Below are 20,202 nucleotides of genomic sequence, written 5' to 3'. Positions count from 1 at the left end.
ACCCCCAGCCCCAGGGGTCTCTCTGGGCTCCTCAATAACTTGTGCAGGATTCGATTATCTGCTCTGCAGGTGTTTGCTTTTCCTAAGGGAAGACAAATCCTAACAAACGTCCCTATCCAAATGAAATTTGAATATAAATAAGGAGCCATAATGATAGATGTTGATACTAACATTATTACACAACCAAAAGTTTTACTTGAAAGAATGCGATCCCCAAGGTAACCTGAGAGCAGCACTAGATGATGTCTTTTTCATCCAAATGAGGTGTCAGTTGCTGCCAGTGAGGTTGCCTCTTGCAAGCTTGGGGAAGCCAGCAGTCACAGATCTTAAGAACCAAAAGCAGTGTCAACACCCACTGTTTCCCTATGCATCCAGTACAAGGGAGAAGCCACAGAGAAATTACCTTACAGTTTTCATAAAGGCTTCTGATCATTTTCAGGGTTTATGTGGATTGATTCAAGCCACCCCGGCCTATCCCCGATGTATTCTTTAGTAAATAACTCTCCCTTGGAAGTCTGCAGGAAACAATGTTCTGAGGATGTTACAAGTATTTTAGATACTACAGCCTCAGGACTATGTCCCTCCCCCCCCCCCCACCCCCCAGTCCCACCCCCTGGCCCGCCATTTGCAAAAGAAACGGATGTTACAGGACAAGATTTAAGACCAAAGGGTAAAGAGACAGCGTGCTCCGTTCTATTTCAGCTATTCAAATTCCTGGTCTGGAGGTCCAGGTGCTGGGCGCCCACACTCTGTGTTATAATTACCAGAGCGCGGGTCCTGGATCCATTCCTGATTCCAGCTCCTTGTCAGTGAGCTCCCTGGCAGGCAGCAGGTGTCGCTCAAATCCCTGAGTGCCTGCATCCCCACAAGAGCCCTGGACCGAGTTCCTGGCTTCTGTGTTTGGCTTGGCACAGCCCCAGCTTTGGGGGCATTGGGGAGAGAACCAGCAGATAGGAGCTCCCTGTCTTCCTTCCTCCCTCGCAAATAAATCAAGTTTAAAAAATTATTGTCAATGATGTTGCTAAAATATTCCAGTTGAAAGTTGTACATTTTTTTTTTTAATCTCTAACAATCAGGATGAATCTTGGAACTCAAGTCAACTGGGGCTGGCACTGTGGCATAGCAGGTAAAGCTGCCGCCTGCAGTGCCGGCATCCCACATCGGCACCGATTCAAATCCCAGCTGCTCTTCTTCCGATCTAGCCCTCTGAAATGGCCTGGGAAAGCAGTAGAAGATGGCCCAAGTGCTTAGACCCCTGCACTCACATGGGAGACCCAGAAGCAGCTCCTGGCTCCTGGCTTTGGATCAGAACAGCTCTGGTCATTGTGGCCCTTTGGGGGAGTGAACCAGCGGATGAAGACTCTTAGATAGGAAGTCAGATATGTGTGTGTGACAAAGGCCTAAAGAAAAGACATCTATGTCCAGCATCTGCATCTCAAAGTCATCCTTATAACGGTTCAGGGGCAGCCTGGCCTTCGCATCCCGCCCTGCCCCCTCCTACCCCATAACCTGCCAGGTAGGGGTCCCCGCCCCTTCTGCCTGACAATCTTCCACAATCTCCCAGATGCAGCCCAGTATCTGCATTTCAAATACCCTTCTTTGGATCTTAATTCCCCAGGGGGTCCTGCTCACCCTTCCTCTGAACTCAGGACTGTGCCAGGGAGGCTTCCTCCTGTCTGATACCTTCAGGGGAAAACTCAGATAGGAGCTTCTTAATATTTGCATCCATAAAATCCTTTGTTTCAGGAGGAGATGTGTGAAGACAGAGACCCATCTCCTTAACCACCCCCCCCACCCCCGCCTTAACCAGACTGCCCGCTCAGCCCTCTGCCTCTCTGCTGAGCCGCCTGCCTGCCTGGCCAGGTGTGTTCTCTCCACTCAACCATGTAACCCCGCTCTTCCCCAGTCTGAGCGACCGGGCACTCTCTCTGGGGTGCTGTCTGCAGAGGTGCCCCTCCGTTCTCACGGATGTCCCTGCCCTAATAAACTTTGCTACTTTACTTTCTACTACTCTCCTGCCTGAATTCTTTCTTGCGCGAAGAACCCTGCCATTCACCAGTAATAAGACCTCTCTCTCTGCCTCTCTGTAACTCTGCCTTTCAAATAAATAAATTAAAAAAAAAAAAAAGAACTCAAGTCATACCATGGCTTAATTTCGAGCAAGTTTCCTTCCGTATACAGTGACTGTGTACTTTATAATCTTAAGTTTAACAAAATGTGGGTTTACAATTTCTCTGGTCTCTCATTTCCCTTTCCCTACTCTTTTTCCTTTCTAATTCCTTTAGCTTTTCTCTCTGTTCTCACTTAAAACACGTGCAGGCTCCACATCCTAAGGGTCAGCCAACCTCAGATGGAGAGATCAGAAACAACGCTTTCTTCAATACTGAACACGCACAGACCTTTTTCCTCGTCCTTCCCTAAGCAAGACAGTAGAACAGCATTTACATTGTATCGGGCACTGCAAGTAACTTAAGGGTGATTTAACATATGGAGAGTACCTAGGTAATATGCCAACCCTATGGCTTTTCCCCCTCCAAGTATTTTATTTTGAAAGGCAGGGTAACTGACAGAGAGGGAGACAGGGAGAGATCTTCCATCCGCTGGTCACTCCCCAAACAGCCACAACAGCCAGGCCAAAGCCAGGAGTGAGGAGATCCATCCCGGTCCCCCACATGGGTGGCAGAGACCCAAGCACCTGGGCCATTTTTGCTGCCTTCCCAGGCACGTTAGCAGGGAGCTGCATGGGAAGTGGAGCAGCCGGGACTAGAACCCGTGCTCTGTATGGAATTCCAGTGTTGCAAGCTTGGCTTCACCTGCTACACAATACAGCCCCCGACTGCCATTTTAGACAAGGGCCTTGAGGGCCACAGATTTCAATACCTGGGAGGTACCCGTCTTTGATAAATGAGGAGGAAGATGCTTGGACCTCATCTAGTGCCCTCTTAGAACTGGAGAACGCTCCTCTTGACTAATAGAGAAATTGGAGTCTTTTTCTCTGCTCTCACCAAGGCCAAGGTGACACTCTGCCGAGGAAGGAGTTCCTGTCTCCAAGGAAGAAAAAAAAAAAGAGGCATTCAACGGAAGGCTCACCTACCGCACCCTGACTGCATGGAAACAACTCTGCAAAGACCTGGTGTAGGCGGAGTAAAACCTACTCGCTTCGGGACAGCGTTGTGGTGCTCTGGGTAAAGCCACCCTGCAACACCAGCATCCCATATGGGTGCCAGTTTGAGTCCCGGATGCACCACTTCCAATCCAGCTCCTTGCTAATGGCCCAGGAAAGGTAGCAGAAGACGGGCCCTTGCCAACTACGCGGGAGAGACGCAGATGGAGTTCCAGGTCTCCAGCTTCCGGTGTACCCGTCTGGGGAGTGAGCCAGCAGAAGACCGACAATCCCACCCCCTTACCTAATCTGTCTGTCTCCCCTCTCTCTACAACTCTGCCTTTCAAATGAACAGATTTTGTAAAAAATTTTAAACTAAGAATGCTGACTCTGGCTTGCAGCATCCTGTCCCCATTTTCACTAGCATCAACAATCAAGGCCTGATTAGCCCTTTGTTCTGAATTCCGGAATGAACGAGCAAACGATGCTCTCCTAGCACCTCCCTCCCCTTGCACAGCTGGGCCACAGCCAGCCCTCAGCGCTCTGTCACTTCTGTAACACGGGCGCCAGCCTCCCCGGGGGCCAGCATCCCTCGTGTCCTGCTGTGGTCACACGTGGACATCCCATGCTGACCCACACTGGAATTACTATTCAATACACAGCAGTATGGACTCCGACACCACAGGGGACCACCTACGGCACCTGCCACCTGCTGGGAATGAAATCCCTCAACTAACAGAGATCTTCGCCGTGTCCAGGTTAGGTGACCAGATGGGTAGGAAACTATGAAATCAGCGTGTGGCTCCCTGACCTGGCCTTCATCCGCATGTTGGACATAAATCAGCGAACTTACACATCAGGGCAACATTTAGAAATAATAAAGGGGAAACCTTGGCAACAAGACATCCCTGTTACAGAAGGGCTGGCTGTCACGTCGCTTGGAGGCACCTGGAGGCACTCTCCTCCACTTCCCTCAAAGCCTCTAGTTTTTCCCCTGGGAGCCCTGGGGACCTCTGTTCTGCTAGGAGTCCTTTGCATATTTGTGACATCATTCGCGGGCCATGTGAAATTACCAACTTAACAATTAGCCTGCTGTCCACTTACGGAGTTTCGAGCCCCACCTTGGCAGGGTCAGGACAAATGGTTTCGCAAACCACATACAGTATGTGAGCAGGACGGCAGGAAGGTGTCCACCCATGGACAGACACCCACGAGGACCCCCCTCCCCTGGAGAGAACTTCCTTCCTTCCTTTTTTTTTTTTTTTTTGAAGATTTAAGAGACAAACATCTTCTATCCACTGGTTCGCTCCCCAGGTGGCCGCAATGGCAAGGGCCAGGCCAAAGCCAAGAGCTTCATCCACACACGAAGCTTTCTCTTTCTACTTGTCTGGCTCAGACACATGAGCCAGAATCCCCCCATGTAAGAATTTAGCTTCATGAAGCTTCACTGTTTGATGCCTTTGAGATCGGTCACAGACCTATCTCACCTGTGGTGGAGGCTGCCAAGCATGGCTTGTAATTTTGCTTTGGGAACTCAGGCGAAGGGGGGCCATCAGTCTTTGCACGAGGGTTACAGCCAGACTGCAGACTGATACCCACCCCTCCACTGCTGCTTCGGGAGGCCCAGGCTCAGACCCCCTCCCCATTTCCAGCGTTTTCAGATGTTTGTAGCAGGAGGCTTTGGCGTTGACTATGCCATCAAATCACCACAATCAAACTCTCTCTGTATGTGTTCAACCGTGCAAGCAAGGAGTTTCTGGCAAAGAAAATATTCTTTGCATGTGTAAGTGAGCAGGTGCTCAAGACATGTAGTGTATCCATGGCTGGCAGCTGCTCAGAAGCTAAGCCCCTCAGGGGAGCAAATTCCTAGGACAAATCACCAGGGTTTTTTTGTTTTTTGTTTTTTTTTTTGACAGGCAGAGTTAGAGACAGAGAGAAAGGTCTTCCTTCCATTGGTTCACCCACCAAAGCCAGCGTACTGCGCCGATCCGAAGCCAGGAGCCAGGTGCTTCCTCCTGGTCTCCTATGCAGGTGCAGGAGCCCAAGCACCTGGGCCATCCTCCACTGCCCTCCCGGGCCACAGCAGAGAGCTGGACTGGAAGAGGGGCAACCAGGACAGAACCGGCGCCCCAACCAGGACTAGAACCAGGGTGCTGGTGCCGCAGGCCGTGGTGCTGGCCACCAGTTTTGATTATTTGTTAAATAAACGCTGAAGAGCTTCACAGATCTCTCAGGTGTTATAAATCTCTAAGGACAGCCACTGGTGCACAGATGGGCTGTGGTTCACGTGGGACGTTCTCGCCCACGCAACTTCCATGTTTTCTTAGGTAAGGTCATCATTCCTTAATGCAAAATTATTGCGTAAGGAGAACAATATCTGCATGTACTTAGTATTTCTCCTACACGTATTTTAGGAGGAAAATGTCATCAACTCCTTTATAAATGTTAGCAATCATCAGTAGCTTATGGAACAGCAAAGCTTTGTGGAAAATCTCAGGAAATTCTGTAACATTCTTAGAAATGTTGATTGCTGGGGTCGATGTTGTGGTGCGGAGGGTGAGCCGCCACTGGCGACACCGGCATCCCTTGGGAGCGCTGGTTCAAGTCCCGGCCACTTCACTTCTGATCCAGCTCTCTGGGAAGGGAGGAAGATGGCCCGAGTAGTGGGGGTCCTCCCGCCCCCGTAGAGCTCTGCGCTGCTGGCTTCAGTCTGGCTCAGCCCAGCCACAGTACTAATGGAAGAGTGACCCAGCGGATTTGAGACACAGCTCTGATTCCACTTCTATTTGTTGTCCGGGGACACTGGGGTAAAGAATTAACCTGTCTGGACCTCTGTTTCTTATCAGTATAAGAGAGAGAGAGATCGCCTGGCTAGGCTGCCCTGAGATGTAGATGACATAATGAGTCATCGTGCAATAGAACTTGTGTCTTTTTTTCTCCCCTCGAAAAGAAATTTTCCAAGAGTTACCAGGCAACAGGACAGGAAGGAACACAGCTGCCCAGAGCTTCCACCCAGCACCCAGAGCAGGGCACCAAGCCTGCAGGGCTGCCGTCCCCCTTGCCAAGGCACCGCCGGGGCCGGGGAGTGGCCACTGCTGGTACGGAGATGTTCCTGAAATGACCAAGCCCAAAGCCCTCGCAGGGAAGCAGCCCGGCCTGCTCCCCTGGCTGGGCCGTGTTTACGACGTCTGGCTTCTTTTATTGGTCTCTGCCCTCAGGAATGCGGTGAGGGCTCATGTTTGAGAGAGGATGGTCAGCCCGAGCCTGGCATGCCACAGCGCTAGATCGGTCTCTGGGCTGGGGACAGAGCTGCTCGCGCCGGGCTCCAGACAGATTGTGGGCTCCAGTCCGTTTACGAGGATGTTTAACGAGGGGAGGGGCACGGCTGGCCCTGGGCTGAGCGGGCAGGCTGCCGCGTGCAGCGTCCTCCAGGGAGGAGACAAGAGGAGGAACATTCTGGAAGAAGGGAGAGAGGAGACAGCAGGGCCATCTGATCACAAAGGACTCATGGTGTGGGTGGGTAACAGCTGCGACAGGACTGTGCGAGACTGGATGAAGACTTAGCACTGACCGGTGCCTTCCTCCTCCATCAGAGCCCGGGGTGGGGGCTGGCGTCTGCCATAGCAATGAAGATCCAGCTTAGAACCTCGGCATCGCTTCTCAGTGTGCCTGGCTTTGAGCCCTGGCTCCCTCCCAATGCATAGCAAGAGATGGCTCAAGTGCTTGGGTCCCTGCCACCCATGCAGGAAACTGGGACCCAGTCCCTGGCTGCTGACTGTCGTGGGCATTTGGGGGAGTGAACCAGTGGATGGGAGCTCGCTCGCTCACTCTCTCTCTCTGCCTTTCAAATGAACAACAGTAACAAAGACCATTGCATAGGAACCCCGGGCACATCGCTAACCCCATGAAAACTGTTGATTAGCAAACATCTGTTAGATGCAGCAATAGTGACACTGTCGCTGGAGTTGGGAACTCCAAGTGCCTGTTCCATACCAACTCTCCCGGCAACGACACGAGGAGGAAATACTTCCCAATTCATCTCATGAAGCCGACATAATCCTGACACCAGAGCCAGAAAAAGACATTGCAAGATGGAGCAGCAGTCCGATAGCCTTCATAAATGTAAACGCAAAAATCCTCAAAAAATATCGGCAAACTGAATCCAGCAAGGTACCAAGTGGAAAGAGGATTCCACACCAGAAAAAAACCATCAACGTGATTTACCATATCAATACATCTGGAAAACACGTTTCACAATACTCATTCGGGATTTTTTTTAAAAAGGGAAAAAAATCCTCTTACAAAACCAGAAATAGAAGGAATTTTCTTAACCTGATAAGAACATCTTCAAAAATGCAGCCAAGTCGCATGGTTGGAGAAAAAAAAGCCAGTGTGTTTTCTGCCGCTCCTACTCAGTACTGTGCGGAGGCTCGGGCAGGGCCATTCAGAGGTGGAAGACGCAAAACCAAACCTATCCACAGATGAAACGACCGGCTTCCTAGAAAACCCCAAAGCACCTACGGAAAAGCTACTGGAACTAATGAGCAAATTTCAAAAAGTTATAGAACACACAAAAATCAGTAGTGTTTCTATATATGTTACCCACAAATACCTGGGCTTTGAAATCTGAAGAAAAATTTACTGGGTTTAATAAAATCAAAACACATTAAATATTTAAGTAGAAATGTAAACGAATATGTCTAAAAGCGGACTTTTTTAAAAAAAATTATTTATTTAAAAGGCAGAGTTAGAGAGAAGGGAAGAGGAAAAGAGGAAGAGAGGAAGAGGAAGAGAGAGAATCATCCATCCACTGGCTCACTCCCCAAAATGGCCACAACAGCCAGTGCTGGGGCCAGGCCAAAGCCAGGAGCCAGGAGCTCCATCCGGGTCTCCCACATGGGTGCAGGGGCCCAAGCACTTGGGCCATCTTCTACTGCTTTCCCAGGCCATCAGCAGGGAGATGCCTTAGCAATGAAGCAAGTGGAGCAGCTGGTACTTGAAGCAGCACCCACAGGGGATGCCGGAGCCACAGCTGGAGGCTTGACCCACAGTGTTGCACCAGCCCCAAGAGCTGACTCTCCACAACTAGAAAAGTGTGCAATTATACAACGTCTCCATAAATTCGGAGAGATACCTGTTCACGGAACGGAAGTCTAAATGGAGTTGTTAATTCTGTTCAAATCCATCTGTAGATTCAAAGCAGTTCCAACAAAAATTCCATGAAGTCATACTGTAGAAACCAACAACACGCTCTTAGGATTTACATGCAGGGGCTGATGTCGTGTGCGACTCAGGGAGCCAGGCTGCCACCTGCCACACTGGCATCTCGTATAAGAGCTCCAGTTCTGGTCCCGGCTGCTCTGCTTCTGATCCAGTTCCCCGCTAATATACCTGGGAAGGCAGCAGAGGATGGCCCAGGTGCTTGGGCCCCTGTCACCCATATGGAGTTCCTGGCTGCTGGCTTTCGCCTGGCCATCGCAGTCATTCAGTCATTTTGGTAGTAAACCTGAAGATGGATGAAAGATCTCTCTCTCACACACACACATACACACACACATACACAGTCCATTAATGGTCTATGAAAAATCAAAGGCAACACCCCAGAAAACAGATAACCTTCAGAGTGAAGAATCTGGAGTAATCAGACTTTCACACACACAAGACAAAGAAAAATAATTTTGACTCATGTTTTACACTGCATTTAAAATGGGGGGGCCGGTGCTGTGGTGTAGTGCCAGCATCCCATATGGGCACCGGTTCAAGTCCTGGTTCCTCCACTTCCGATCTGGCTCTCTGCTATGGCCTGGGAAAGCAGTGGAAGATGGCCCAAGTCCTTGGGCCCCTGCACCGATGTGGGAGACCAGGAAGAAGCTCCTGGCTCCTGGGTTCAGATCGGTACAGTTCAGGCCATTGTGGCCAACTGGGGAGTGAACCAGCAGATGGAAGACCTCTCTCTTGCTCTGCCTCTCCTTCTCTCTCTGTGTAACTCTTTCAAATAAATAAATTAATTTTAAAAAAAGCAATAGGGCTGGCATGTGGCCTGGTAAGCTGCCAGCTGGGAAGCCAGCCTCCAAGAGACAGTGCCTAGATTCACCTCCCAGCTCCACCGCTGACTCCAGCTTCCTGGGAAAGAGACTGCTGGGGGCACTGGCAATGATTCTACTTAGATAGAGCCACGGGGGAGACCTGGGTTGAGTTCCTAGCTCTCACCTGGCCCAGCCCCAGCCTCTGTGGGCATCTGTGGAGCGAATCAACAGATACGAGCTCACACTTGCTCTCGGTCTCTCTTCAATAAATAAAATTTTTTAAACTCGCACAGCGGGGCCGTTGTGGTGGTACAGGTTGAGCCACCAGCTGGACGCTGGCATCCCACTGGAGCCCCACCTTGCGTTCCCGCAGCTCCACATCCCAGCCAGCTCCCCAGCTAATGAGCCCAGGAAAGCAGTGGAACATGGTCTGAGTGCCTGGGGCCCTGTCACCCCTGTGGGAGACCTGGATGGAGCTCCAGGCTCCTGGCTTCAGCTTGACCCAGCCCCGGCTGTTGCAGCCATTTGGGGCATGAGCCCGTGAATGGCAGTTTCTCACTGACCCTCATCACAGGACGTCGCAGTCTTGCGCCCAGTCACTCCAGAGGAAGGAAGGTGTAAGTACACACAAGCCACCCGTGACTATTTAGCCAACTCATGATCATCCCCCAGTGGATCTGACCCAAACAGCCTCAGCAGACGGAAGGATGCTACAGCCACGCCACGGGAGCCCACTCGACCACACAAAGAGACGGGTGACCAGTACAGTACAGGAGAATCTCAAACAAGGTTTCTGGGGTGCCCGAGGCCATACTGAGTGATGTTTTCTATGATATTCTAGAGAGAGAAAACTCCAGAAGCCACTGCACCATGGTGAGGAACCGTGTCAGCCTGCCCGACCACGGGCACGAGCCGACACCCCGAGCTGTCAGAGGGCACAGACGCTACCACACATACACTCAAAATGCACCTCGAGAAATCCGACTTTAATTTACAAAAGGGTTTAAAAGGGTTTTTTAAAAGCTGCTAACCAGAGACAAATACAGTAAGGATGAGGGCCAAGTGAATGAGAAAAATCTTGTTCAGAGAAAACACAGCTGCTGAATCCAGGAGAGAGAAAACCCAGAGAGAAAAAAAGTTCTCAAGAGAGAGAAAAACCAACACATTAGGGCCACAGCGTCTGTACCGAGAGTGCTTTAAGAAATAAGAACCAGGAGCAGGCATTTGGTACCACGGCTACGGTGCTGCTTGGGACACACACATTTCATATCTGAGTGCCTGGGTTCAAGTCCTGGCTTGGCTCCCAGGACAGCTCCCTGCTGATGCACACCTAGAGGGAGCAGAGCTGGCTCAAGTCCTTGGGCCCCTGCCTCTCCCGGGGGAGACCAGGTTTGAGTTCTGGGCGCCGAGCTTCAGCCTGGCCCAGCCCTGCCCACTGTGCAGCCGGGTAGGGACGGAGTCTCCTCTCTGGGCTGGATGCCCTCCCACAGGTCTCCAGTACCTGGAATATCTCCCCTCTCCCTTTCTTTCTTTCTTTCTTTCAAGATTTATTTATTTATTTGAAAAGCAGAGTTACAGAGATGCAGAAAGAGATAGAGAGGTCTTCTATCCACTGGTTCACTCCCCAAATGGCCGCAACGGTTGGAGTTACACCAATCTGAAGCCAGGAGCTTCTTTCAGGTCTCCCATGTGAGTGCAGGGACCCAAGGACTTGGACCATCTTCTACTGCTTTCCCAGGCCACAGCAGAGAGCTGGATTGGAAATGGAGCAGCCAGGACTTGAACCAGTGCCCATATGGGATGCCGGCAACGCAGGTGGCGGCTTTACCCACTAAGTTACAGCACCAGCCCCCTCTGTGCCTTTCAAATAAATGAAGAACTAATTTGCCAGAATGAAAGGCCATGAAAGATTCACATAAGAGTGTGGTACAGCACCTGCCCCCACACGGGAGACCCGGATGGAGTTCCTGTCTCATGGCTTCAGCCTGGCTCAGCCGTGGCTGCTGAAGCCATTTGGGGAGTGAACCAGTGGATGGAGGCTCTCTTCTCTCTCCTCTCTTCTCTCGCTCACTCTACCTTTCAAGTAAACAAAATCAACCTTTAAAACAATAATACACTGTAAAATAACAAACATATGTTGATTTAAACCACTGAGTTCGTGGTGATTTCGGAACACAGCTGTAGCCAACCAATGCAAAGAATGATTAATGCATTAAAATAGGTCAAGCTAATGTAGTCAATGAGAAAATTAAAAAATTTTATTTGACAGGAAAAAAACAGATTGAACAAGCTCCCAGGTGCTGGTTCGGGCCTCTAATGACAGCAGTAGCTGGAGCAGGTCCCCATGTGGGTGGCAGGGACCCAGACACTCCGGTCATCACCTGCTGCCTCCCAGGATCTGAACTGGCAGGAGCTGCACCAGGAATCGAACCCAGGCACTCCGATGTGGGCGGCGGGTGTCAACCACTAGGCCTGCTTGAGAACATTTTATGGTTCAGATCCCACGAGTTCCTTACCCAGTAATAAGAACCTAGGGAGAGGAGGACGCTGTCCAGTGGGGGCAGGGCCCTGTGCTGGAGACTTCCTGGACACTGTGCTGCCCCAAGTCATCCCTCCTCCCCCTCCAGGACAGGGCTGCAGCCAACCAAGGAAGCCGTCTCCTCCCTGGGCTAGACACCCTCGCACAGGGCTCCAGGCCCGACAGCAACACCCAGGGCAGGAACACATTCTATTCTGGGTCTCTCAACTCTCGCCACGCCCAGCGGTGAGGCTGAGCACCCGGGAATCACCACTCCGGGTCATCACTGTAAGAGACCGCGTGCGTCAGGGCACAGTGGCTTTTCTGAGGGTATGTGCACAGTGGCGGTAACCACCTGCCTGCTCCCAGTCGGCTCAAGCAGGAAATGACAGCTTTCGTGCTCATTTAGATATTTAAACACCACACTGTTCATTTCCGTGGCCCTCTGTGGGTTCTTCTACCCCAAGCCAGTAGCTTGGAAGGCGTCCTGACTCACCCTGTAACTTTTCAGCCGGATGAAGTCGACCTTCATGGAGACGAACTGATCCGAGTTCCGGCTGATGTTCTTCAGGTGCTCTACCAGGTCAGCACAGAATTTGTAGCCCCCTTTCAGCACACACAGGACCATGAGGTCACAGTAGCCTATGTCCTTCATAATGTCCTTGGCCAGCCTCTCAATTCTGAAAGAAGCGGGAGCAGGAGAGACATTATAGCACACCCTCTGAGGATGCAGTGTGTTGCACACGAGGCTACTCTGGGGACACTGCAGAAACACCTGGGAGAGAGAAACCTACAGGTGGAAAAGCACGGTGAAGGCTGGGCGTGCAGAGAATGTTGACGGCCGCGTCACCCAGCGTATCTTCTCACTCCTGTGTCACAGAAATCATTAAGGTCAGGGACTCACCAAGGTCAGGGTCAAGGTCAAGCTTGACACATCCTAGGACGCCTTGACTGACCTAAAAGATGGTATTGTGTGATCTTACACGCACTCACTTCACGGCACGGAAAAAGGAAGCGGGAGTGATTCAGCCCCCGTACCACCTCACCGGGGACTAGAGACACCAGGCATTTGGCTTGGCAGTTAAAACACCTCGTAGAATGCTTGAATGCCTTACGGTAGTAGCTGGGTACGAGGCCTGGCTCCTCTCCTGACTCCAGCTTCCTGCCAATGCACGCCTTAGGAGGTGGCACGTGACAGCCCAGGCACCAGGGTCCTTTTTACCATTATGAGAGAGCTGGATTGAGTTCCTGGTTCCTGGCTTTGGCCTGACCCAGCCCCGGCTGTTACAGATATTTGAGGAATGAACCAGTGGATGGAAGAGCTGTGTGTCTCTGTATCTGTCTCCCTCACTGCCTCTCAAATAGTAATAAAAAGTCAGACTATTGAAGATGGTGGGATAGGGAGGGAGCTTATAGCTCTAGTCTAGGGAAAGTTGAAAAAAAGTGGACAGAGTGCAGACTCAAGGAAGAATTAGGGAGAAAATGGCAGAAGAAACTCCACATGAATTAGAGGGACACTGTGGACCTACGTGGAGGGTGTGGATGCACACAACTCAGGACCCCAGCAGCTGAGAGTCTCAGTACCAGCTCTGGAGAGAGGCGAGACCAGACTGCAGCAGCCCAAGCCACTGGCCATAAAGCTGCAGGAGGAGGCTGGCCTGAGTCCGGCTTGTAGCTCTACGGGAGGACAGTGTACCTGCCAAACTAGAGGAGAAAAAAAAGGGGCATGTTTGTCTCTGCCCCACTACCCAGCACCAGCACCCTGTAACTTGCTGAGCGAGGGCGGATGCCATTTTGGACATACGTAACAACTGCACCAGCCCGTGTCCGCACGACAGGCAACCAGGCAAGCGGAGACATCCGAGTCTGGCTGGGAGAACTGACAGGGGGCTGGGTGTTCCTGACTGTGAGATGCTTAAGAGCCTCTCTGTGAAAGCACTGTGGCTGTGTGGGAGGGCGCAGGGTGTGGCTGGGACTTTGGGCAGTCACTGTGGGCAGCTCCACGTGCTTGAGGATCCCTGGTTCCCTGGTGAGGGTCATTGCTGCGGGATTTGTGCTCAGAGGACAGCATGGATCCTTTGTGTGGTTCTATTGGCAGCACTGACGCATGTTATACCCACTGGCTCTACTGCCCAGGCACTGGTCTCCTGAGAGGAGAGGCAGTGGGCAAGGACTACCCCAACAGAGAGAGATTTACCATGCCCATCCTGGGTGTCACCTTGGACACTCCCCTCACCCTGGAGCACTGAACAGAGCTCCCTGGCCACACCCACTACACGCCTCTAGGTATTCACTGCAAGAGCGGACACTCCACTAAGCCACAGAGGCATACTCCGAAGACAGAAGCCATCATAGGGAAAAAAAACGAAACAAAAAAGAAACCAACCAGTATCTCCACAAATGCTGAATAAACACAGCAATTCAAGAAAGAAGAATAAGGAAGACAATATGATACCCCAAAGAACACAGCACCTCAACACTAGAATGTGAAGATGAAGAGACTGAAGAAATGCAATTCAAAAAATTGATAATTACTTAGAAGTAATCAGAAGCAAATCCACAAACAGATGAAATCCATACATGACATGAAAGAAAATTTCTCCCACAAAATTGAGATCTTAAAATCTTGGAAATGAAGAATTCAATAAATAAAAAATGCAGTGGAAATCCTTAACAGAATCGGTAAAGTGAAAGAAAGAATATCCAAGTTAGAAGATAAATCACTGGAAATTTTACATTCAGGTTACAGAAAAAGAAATTAGAAAACTAAAAACCAGTTTTGGAAATCTATGGGATACTATCAAACAACCCAACATACAGGTCTTAGGAGTTCCTGTAAGCGTGGAAAAAAAAGAATCAATTAGAAGGCCTTTTTATTGAAATAATTACAGAAAATGTCCCTAATTTGGAGAAAGGGACTTCCAAGTATAGGAAGCATCTAGAACTCATATAGACATGACCAGAACAGATCTTTACCACAACACATTGTAATCAAACTCTCCACAGTGAAACAAATGATGCTAAAATGTGCATGAGAGCAACGCCAGGTTACTTTAAGAGGATCTTCAATGAGACTCACAGTGGATTTCTCATCAGAAACCCTACAGGCCAGGAAAGAATGGCAAGATATAGCCCAAGTCTAAAGACAAAAAAGCTGCCAACCCAGAAATACTGTACTGTGCAAAGCTCTCATTTATTAATGAAGATGAAAAAAAGACCTTCCATAACAAACAGAAATTGAAAAAAGTTGTCACCACCTGTTTAGCCTTACCAAAGATGCATAAGGATGTGCTACACACAGAAACATGGTCATCACTACAAAAGAAGCTAAAGGAAGAAAATCTCCCAGTAAAAAGTACAAATGAAATCCAAAATAAACAATAGGAATATTTATGGGAAAATGGCAGGGCAAAGTTGTTACTTATCAATAGTTACCTTGAATGTAATGGCCTCACCTCTCCAGTTAAAAGTAGACTAGCTGAATGGATTAAAAAACATAATCCATCTATTTCCTGCCTGCAAGAAACACATCTCACCAACAAAATGCAATCAGACTGAAAGTGAAAGGATGAAAAAAGATGTTCCATGCTAACAGAAACCAAAAAAGATCTGGTATAGCCATCCTATATATCAGACAGAATAGACTTTCTTTGTTCATTTTTTTAAAGATTTATTTTTACTTATTTGAAAGACAGAGTTATAGAGAGAGGCAGAGACAGAGAGAGAGGTCTTCCTCCGCTGGTTCACTCCCCAGATGGCTGCAACGGCTGGAGCTACACCAATCAGGAGCCAGGAGCTTCTTCCAGGTCTCCCACATGGGTGCAGGGGCCCAAGGAGTTAGGCCATCTTCCACTGCTTTCCCAGGCCATAGCAGAGAGCTGGATCAGAAGAGGAGCAGCCGAGACTAGAACCAGTGCCCATACGGGATGCCAGCACTTCAGGCCAGGGCTTTAACCTGCTGTGCCACAGTGCCATCCCCCAGAATAGACTTTAACAACAACAACAACAACAACAAAAAAAACTGTTAAAAGAGACAAAGGAGCACGCTATGTAATGATTAAGGGATCAATTCAACAGGGAGATATAACTATTATAAACGGATATGCACCTAATTACAGGACATCTGGCTATTTAAAAGAAATGTTAATAAATCTAAAGGGACACATAGACTCCAATACAATAGTAATGGGGGACATCAATACCCCACTTCAGCAATGGACAGATCAACCAGACAGAAAATCAGCAAGGAAACAGATTGAATTGACACTATAGACCAAGAGGACCTAATGGATATGTATGGAACTTTCCGTCCTATAGTAGAAAACATATTCTTCTCAGCAGTGCATGGAACTTTCTATAGGATAGACCACATGCTAGGCCATAAAGCAAGTCTCAGAAAATTCAAGAAAACTGAAACAAACCATGCATCTTAATGGACCACAATGGAAAAAAGTGGGAAATCAGCAACTCAGGAATGTCTAGAACACAAGCGAACACATGGAGACTGATCAACATGCTGTTAACTGAACAGTGGGTCACAGAAGAAATCAAAAGAGAAATCAAAAACTTTCTGGGAACAAGTGAAGATGACAATACAAAATATCAAACCCTATGGGATACAGCAAAAGCAGTGATATTAAGAGGAAAGTTTACAGCAATTGGTGCCTACCTCAAGAATTGGAAAGGCATCACAGCTATCAGTGCATCTTAAGGATCTAGAAAACCAACAGCAAACCAAGCCCAAAACCAGTAGGAGAAAAGAAATAATTAAAATTAGAGAATAAACAAAATTGAAATAAAAAATACAAAAGATCAGCAAAACAAAGAGCTGGTTTGTTGAAAAAAATAAATAAACTGACACACCATTGGCCCAACTAACCAAAAACAGCAGGGAGAAGACCAAAAATCAATAAAATTAGAGATGAAAAAGAAAATGTAACTACAGGCACTAAAGTAATAAGAATCATCAGAAATTACTACAAAGAGTTGTATGCCAACAAATTGGGAAATCTATCAGAAATGGATAAATTCCTGGACACATACAATCTACCTAAATTGAGCCATGAAGACAGAGAAAACCTAAACAGCCCCATAACCAAGTCAGAAATTGAATCAGTAATAAAGGCCCTCACAACAAAGAAAAACCCAAGATCGGACGGCTTCACTGTTGAACTCTACCAGACATTTAAAGAAGAACTAACTCCAATTCCTCTCAAATTATTCAAAATAATTGAAAGGGAGGGGGTCCTCCCAAATTTTTTCTATGAAGCCAACATCACCTTAATTCCTAAACCCAGAAGAGATGCAACAGGAAAGAAAACTACAGACCAATTTCCCTGATGAACATAGACGCAAAAATCCTCAACAAAATTCTGGCCAATTGAATCCAACTACACACCAGAAAGATCATTCACCCAGACAAAGTGGGATTTATTCCTGGTATGCAGGGATGGTTCAATATTCACACATCAATGTGATACACCACATTAACAAATCAAAGAACAAAAACCATATTATTATCTCAATAGATGCAGAGAAAGCATTTGATAAAATTCAACACAATTTCATGATGAAACTCTAAGCCAACTGGGTATAGAAGGAACATTCCTGAACACAATCAAGGCAATTTATGACAAAACCACAGCCACCATCCTATTGAATGGGGAAGCATTCCCACTGAGATCTGGAACCAGACAAGGTTGCCCACTCTCACCACTGCTATTCAATATGGTCCTGGAAGTTTTAGCCAGAGCCATTAGGCAAGAAAAAGAAATCAAAAGGATACAAATTGGGAAGAAGAAGTCAAATTATCCCTCTTTCCAGATGACATGATTGTACATATAGGGGATCCAAAAGACTCCACCAAGAGACTACTGGAACTCATAGGAGTTTGGTAAAATTGGCCAGCACCGCGGCTCAATAGGCTAATCCTCCACCTGTGGCGCCGGCACCCTGGGTTCTAGTCCCTGTCGGGGCGCAGGATTCTATCCTGATTGCCCCTCTTCCAGGCCAGCTCTCTGCTATGGCCCGGGAAGGCAGTGGAGGATGGCCCAAGTACTTGGGCCCTGCACCCGCATGGGAGACCAGGAGAAGCACCTGGCTCCTGGCTTCGGATCAGCATGGTGCACCGGCCGCAGTGGCAATTGGAGGGTGAACCAACGGCAAAAGGAAGACCTTTCTCTCTGTCTCTCTCTCTCTGTCACTGTCCACTCTGCCTGTCAAAAAATAAATTAATTAATTAAAAAAAAAGAGTTTGGTAAAGTGGAGGGATATAAAGTCAACACACAAAAATCAACAACCTCTGTATACACAGACGACTGAGAAAGAACTTCTAAGATCAACCCCATTCACAATAGCTACAAAAAAAAAAAAAATCAAATACCTTGGAATAAATTTAACCAAGGATTTCAAAGATCTCTATGAGAATTACAAAACGTTAAAGATAGAAGAAGATACAAAAAAAAAAATTGAAAAGTGTCTTCCATGTTCATGAATTGGAAGAATCAATATCATCAAAATGTCCATTCTTCCAAAAGCAATTTGCAGATTCAATGTGATACTAGTCAAAATACGAACAACATTCTTCTCAGATTTAGAAAAAATGATGCTGAAATTCATATGGAAATACAGGAGACCCCAAATAGCTAACACAATCTTATACAACAAAAACAAAGCCAGAGGTATCACAATACCAGATTTCAAGACATACTACAGGGCAGTTATAATCAAAACAGCCTGGTTATGGTACAAAAACCTGTGGGTAGACTGATGAAACAGAACAGAAATGCCAGAAATCAATCCACACATTTATCTACAACCAACTTATCTTTGACAAAGGAGCCAAAATCAATCCCTGGAGCAGGGACAGTCTCTTCAACAAATGGTGCTGGGAAAACTGGATCTCCACATGCAGAAGCATGAAGCAAGACCCCTACCTTACACCTTACACAAAAATCCACTCAACATGGATTAAAGACCTAAATCTATGACCCAACACCATCAAATTATTAGGGAACATTGGGGAAAGTCTGCAAGACACTGGCGTAGGCAAGGACTTCTTGGGAAAGACCCCAGAGGCACAGGCAGTCAAAGCCAAAAATTGACAAATGGGATTATATCAAGCTGAGAAGCTTCTGTACTGCAAAAGAAGCACTCAGCAAAGTGAAGAGGCAACCGACAGAATGGGAGAAATTATTTGCAAACTATGCAACTGATAAAGGATTAATAACCAGAATTATAACAATATCAAGAAATTCAACAATAGAAAAGCAAACAATGCAGTCAAGAAATGGGCAAATGGGCCGGCGCTGTGGCATAGTGGGTAAGGCTGCCACCTGCAGTGCCGGCATCCCATGTGGGCACCAATTCAGGTCCCAGCTGCTCCACTTCCAGTCCAGCTCTCTGCTATGGCCTGGGAAAGCAGTGGAAGATGGCCCAAGTGCTTGGGACCCTGCACCCACGTGGGAGACCCAGAAGAGGCTCCTGGCTGTGGATAAGCACAGCTCTGGACATTACGGCCTGCTGGGGAGTGAACCAGTGGATGGAGGACCTCTTTCTCTCTCTGCCTCTCCTTCTCTCTCTGTTTAATTGATTTTCAAATAAATAAATCTTTAAAAAAAAAAAAAACAAAAAACAAAAAACAACCAGTGCGCAAAGGACTTCAACAGACATTTTTCAAAAGAGGAAATTCAAATGGCCAATAGACACATGAAAAAACCCTCAGGATCACTAGCCATCAGAGAAATGCCACTCAAAACCACAATGAGGTCTCACCTCACTCCAGTTAGAATGACTTTCATACAGAAATCAGCTAACAACAGATGCTGGTGAGGATGTGAGGGAAAAGGCACACTAATGCACTGTTGGTGGGAATGTAAACTGGTACAGCCACTATGAAACACAGTATGGAGATACCTCAGAAATCTGAATGTAGACCTAATATATGACCCAAGCCACCCCACTACTGGAAATTTATCCAAGGGAAATGAAATCAGCATATGAAAGAGTGATCTGTACCCCCATGTTAATTACAGCTCAATTTACAATAGCTAAGACATGGAATCAACCCAAATGCCCATCAGCTGAAGACTGGATAAAGAAATTATGGGATATGTACACCACAGAATACTACACAGTGGTAAAAACAAAACAAAAACATAATCTGGTCAGTTGCAACAAAATGGATGAAACTGGAAAACACAATACTTAGTGAAATAAGCCAGTCCCAGAGGGACAAATACCACATGTTCCCTCTGACCTGTGATAACTAATAGAGTACCTAAAGAGAAATCTACAGAAGTGAAATTGACACTTAGAGAAACAATGACTTCAAGCAGCTCTTGTTTTGATTGTTGAGGAATGTTTTTTTCTTTTTTTATACTATTTGTTGAATTCTTTACTTAACCTAGAGTAAATCATAAGTGTATAAAGTTAACTGAAAATCGATCTTAGTTAAAAAAAAAAAAAAAGAATGAGAATAGGAGAGGCAGGAGGAAGAGGGGTGGGAGAGTAGATGGGAGGACGGGTATGGTGGGAAGAATCACCATCTCCTAAAG

At 47.7% G+C, this 20,202-nt stretch overlaps 1 protein-coding gene across 3 annotated transcripts in view; it reads right to left on the bottom strand.

Annotated features, from left to right (window-relative positions):
- PRTFDC1 (phosphoribosyl transferase domain containing 1) overlaps window positions 1–20,202 on the bottom strand; it is an 82,192-nt gene that overhangs the window by 47,383 nt on the left and 14,607 nt on the right. For all 3 annotated transcript variants that reach the window (XM_062211470.1, XM_062211472.1, XM_062211473.1), the window contains one exon: window positions 12,144–12,327. In XM_062211470.1, the coding sequence (XP_062067454.1) occupies window positions 12,144–12,327 (184 nt within the window). The remainder of the gene's footprint in view (window positions 1–12,143; window positions 12,328–20,202) is intronic.

This window comes from Lepus europaeus, chromosome 14 (genome assembly GCF_033115175.1).
Source record: "Lepus europaeus isolate LE1 chromosome 14, mLepTim1.pri, whole genome shotgun sequence".
Taxonomy (NCBI): domain Eukaryota; kingdom Metazoa; phylum Chordata; class Mammalia; order Lagomorpha; family Leporidae; genus Lepus; species Lepus europaeus.
This window is presented reverse-complemented; position numbering and strand designations above follow the sequence as displayed.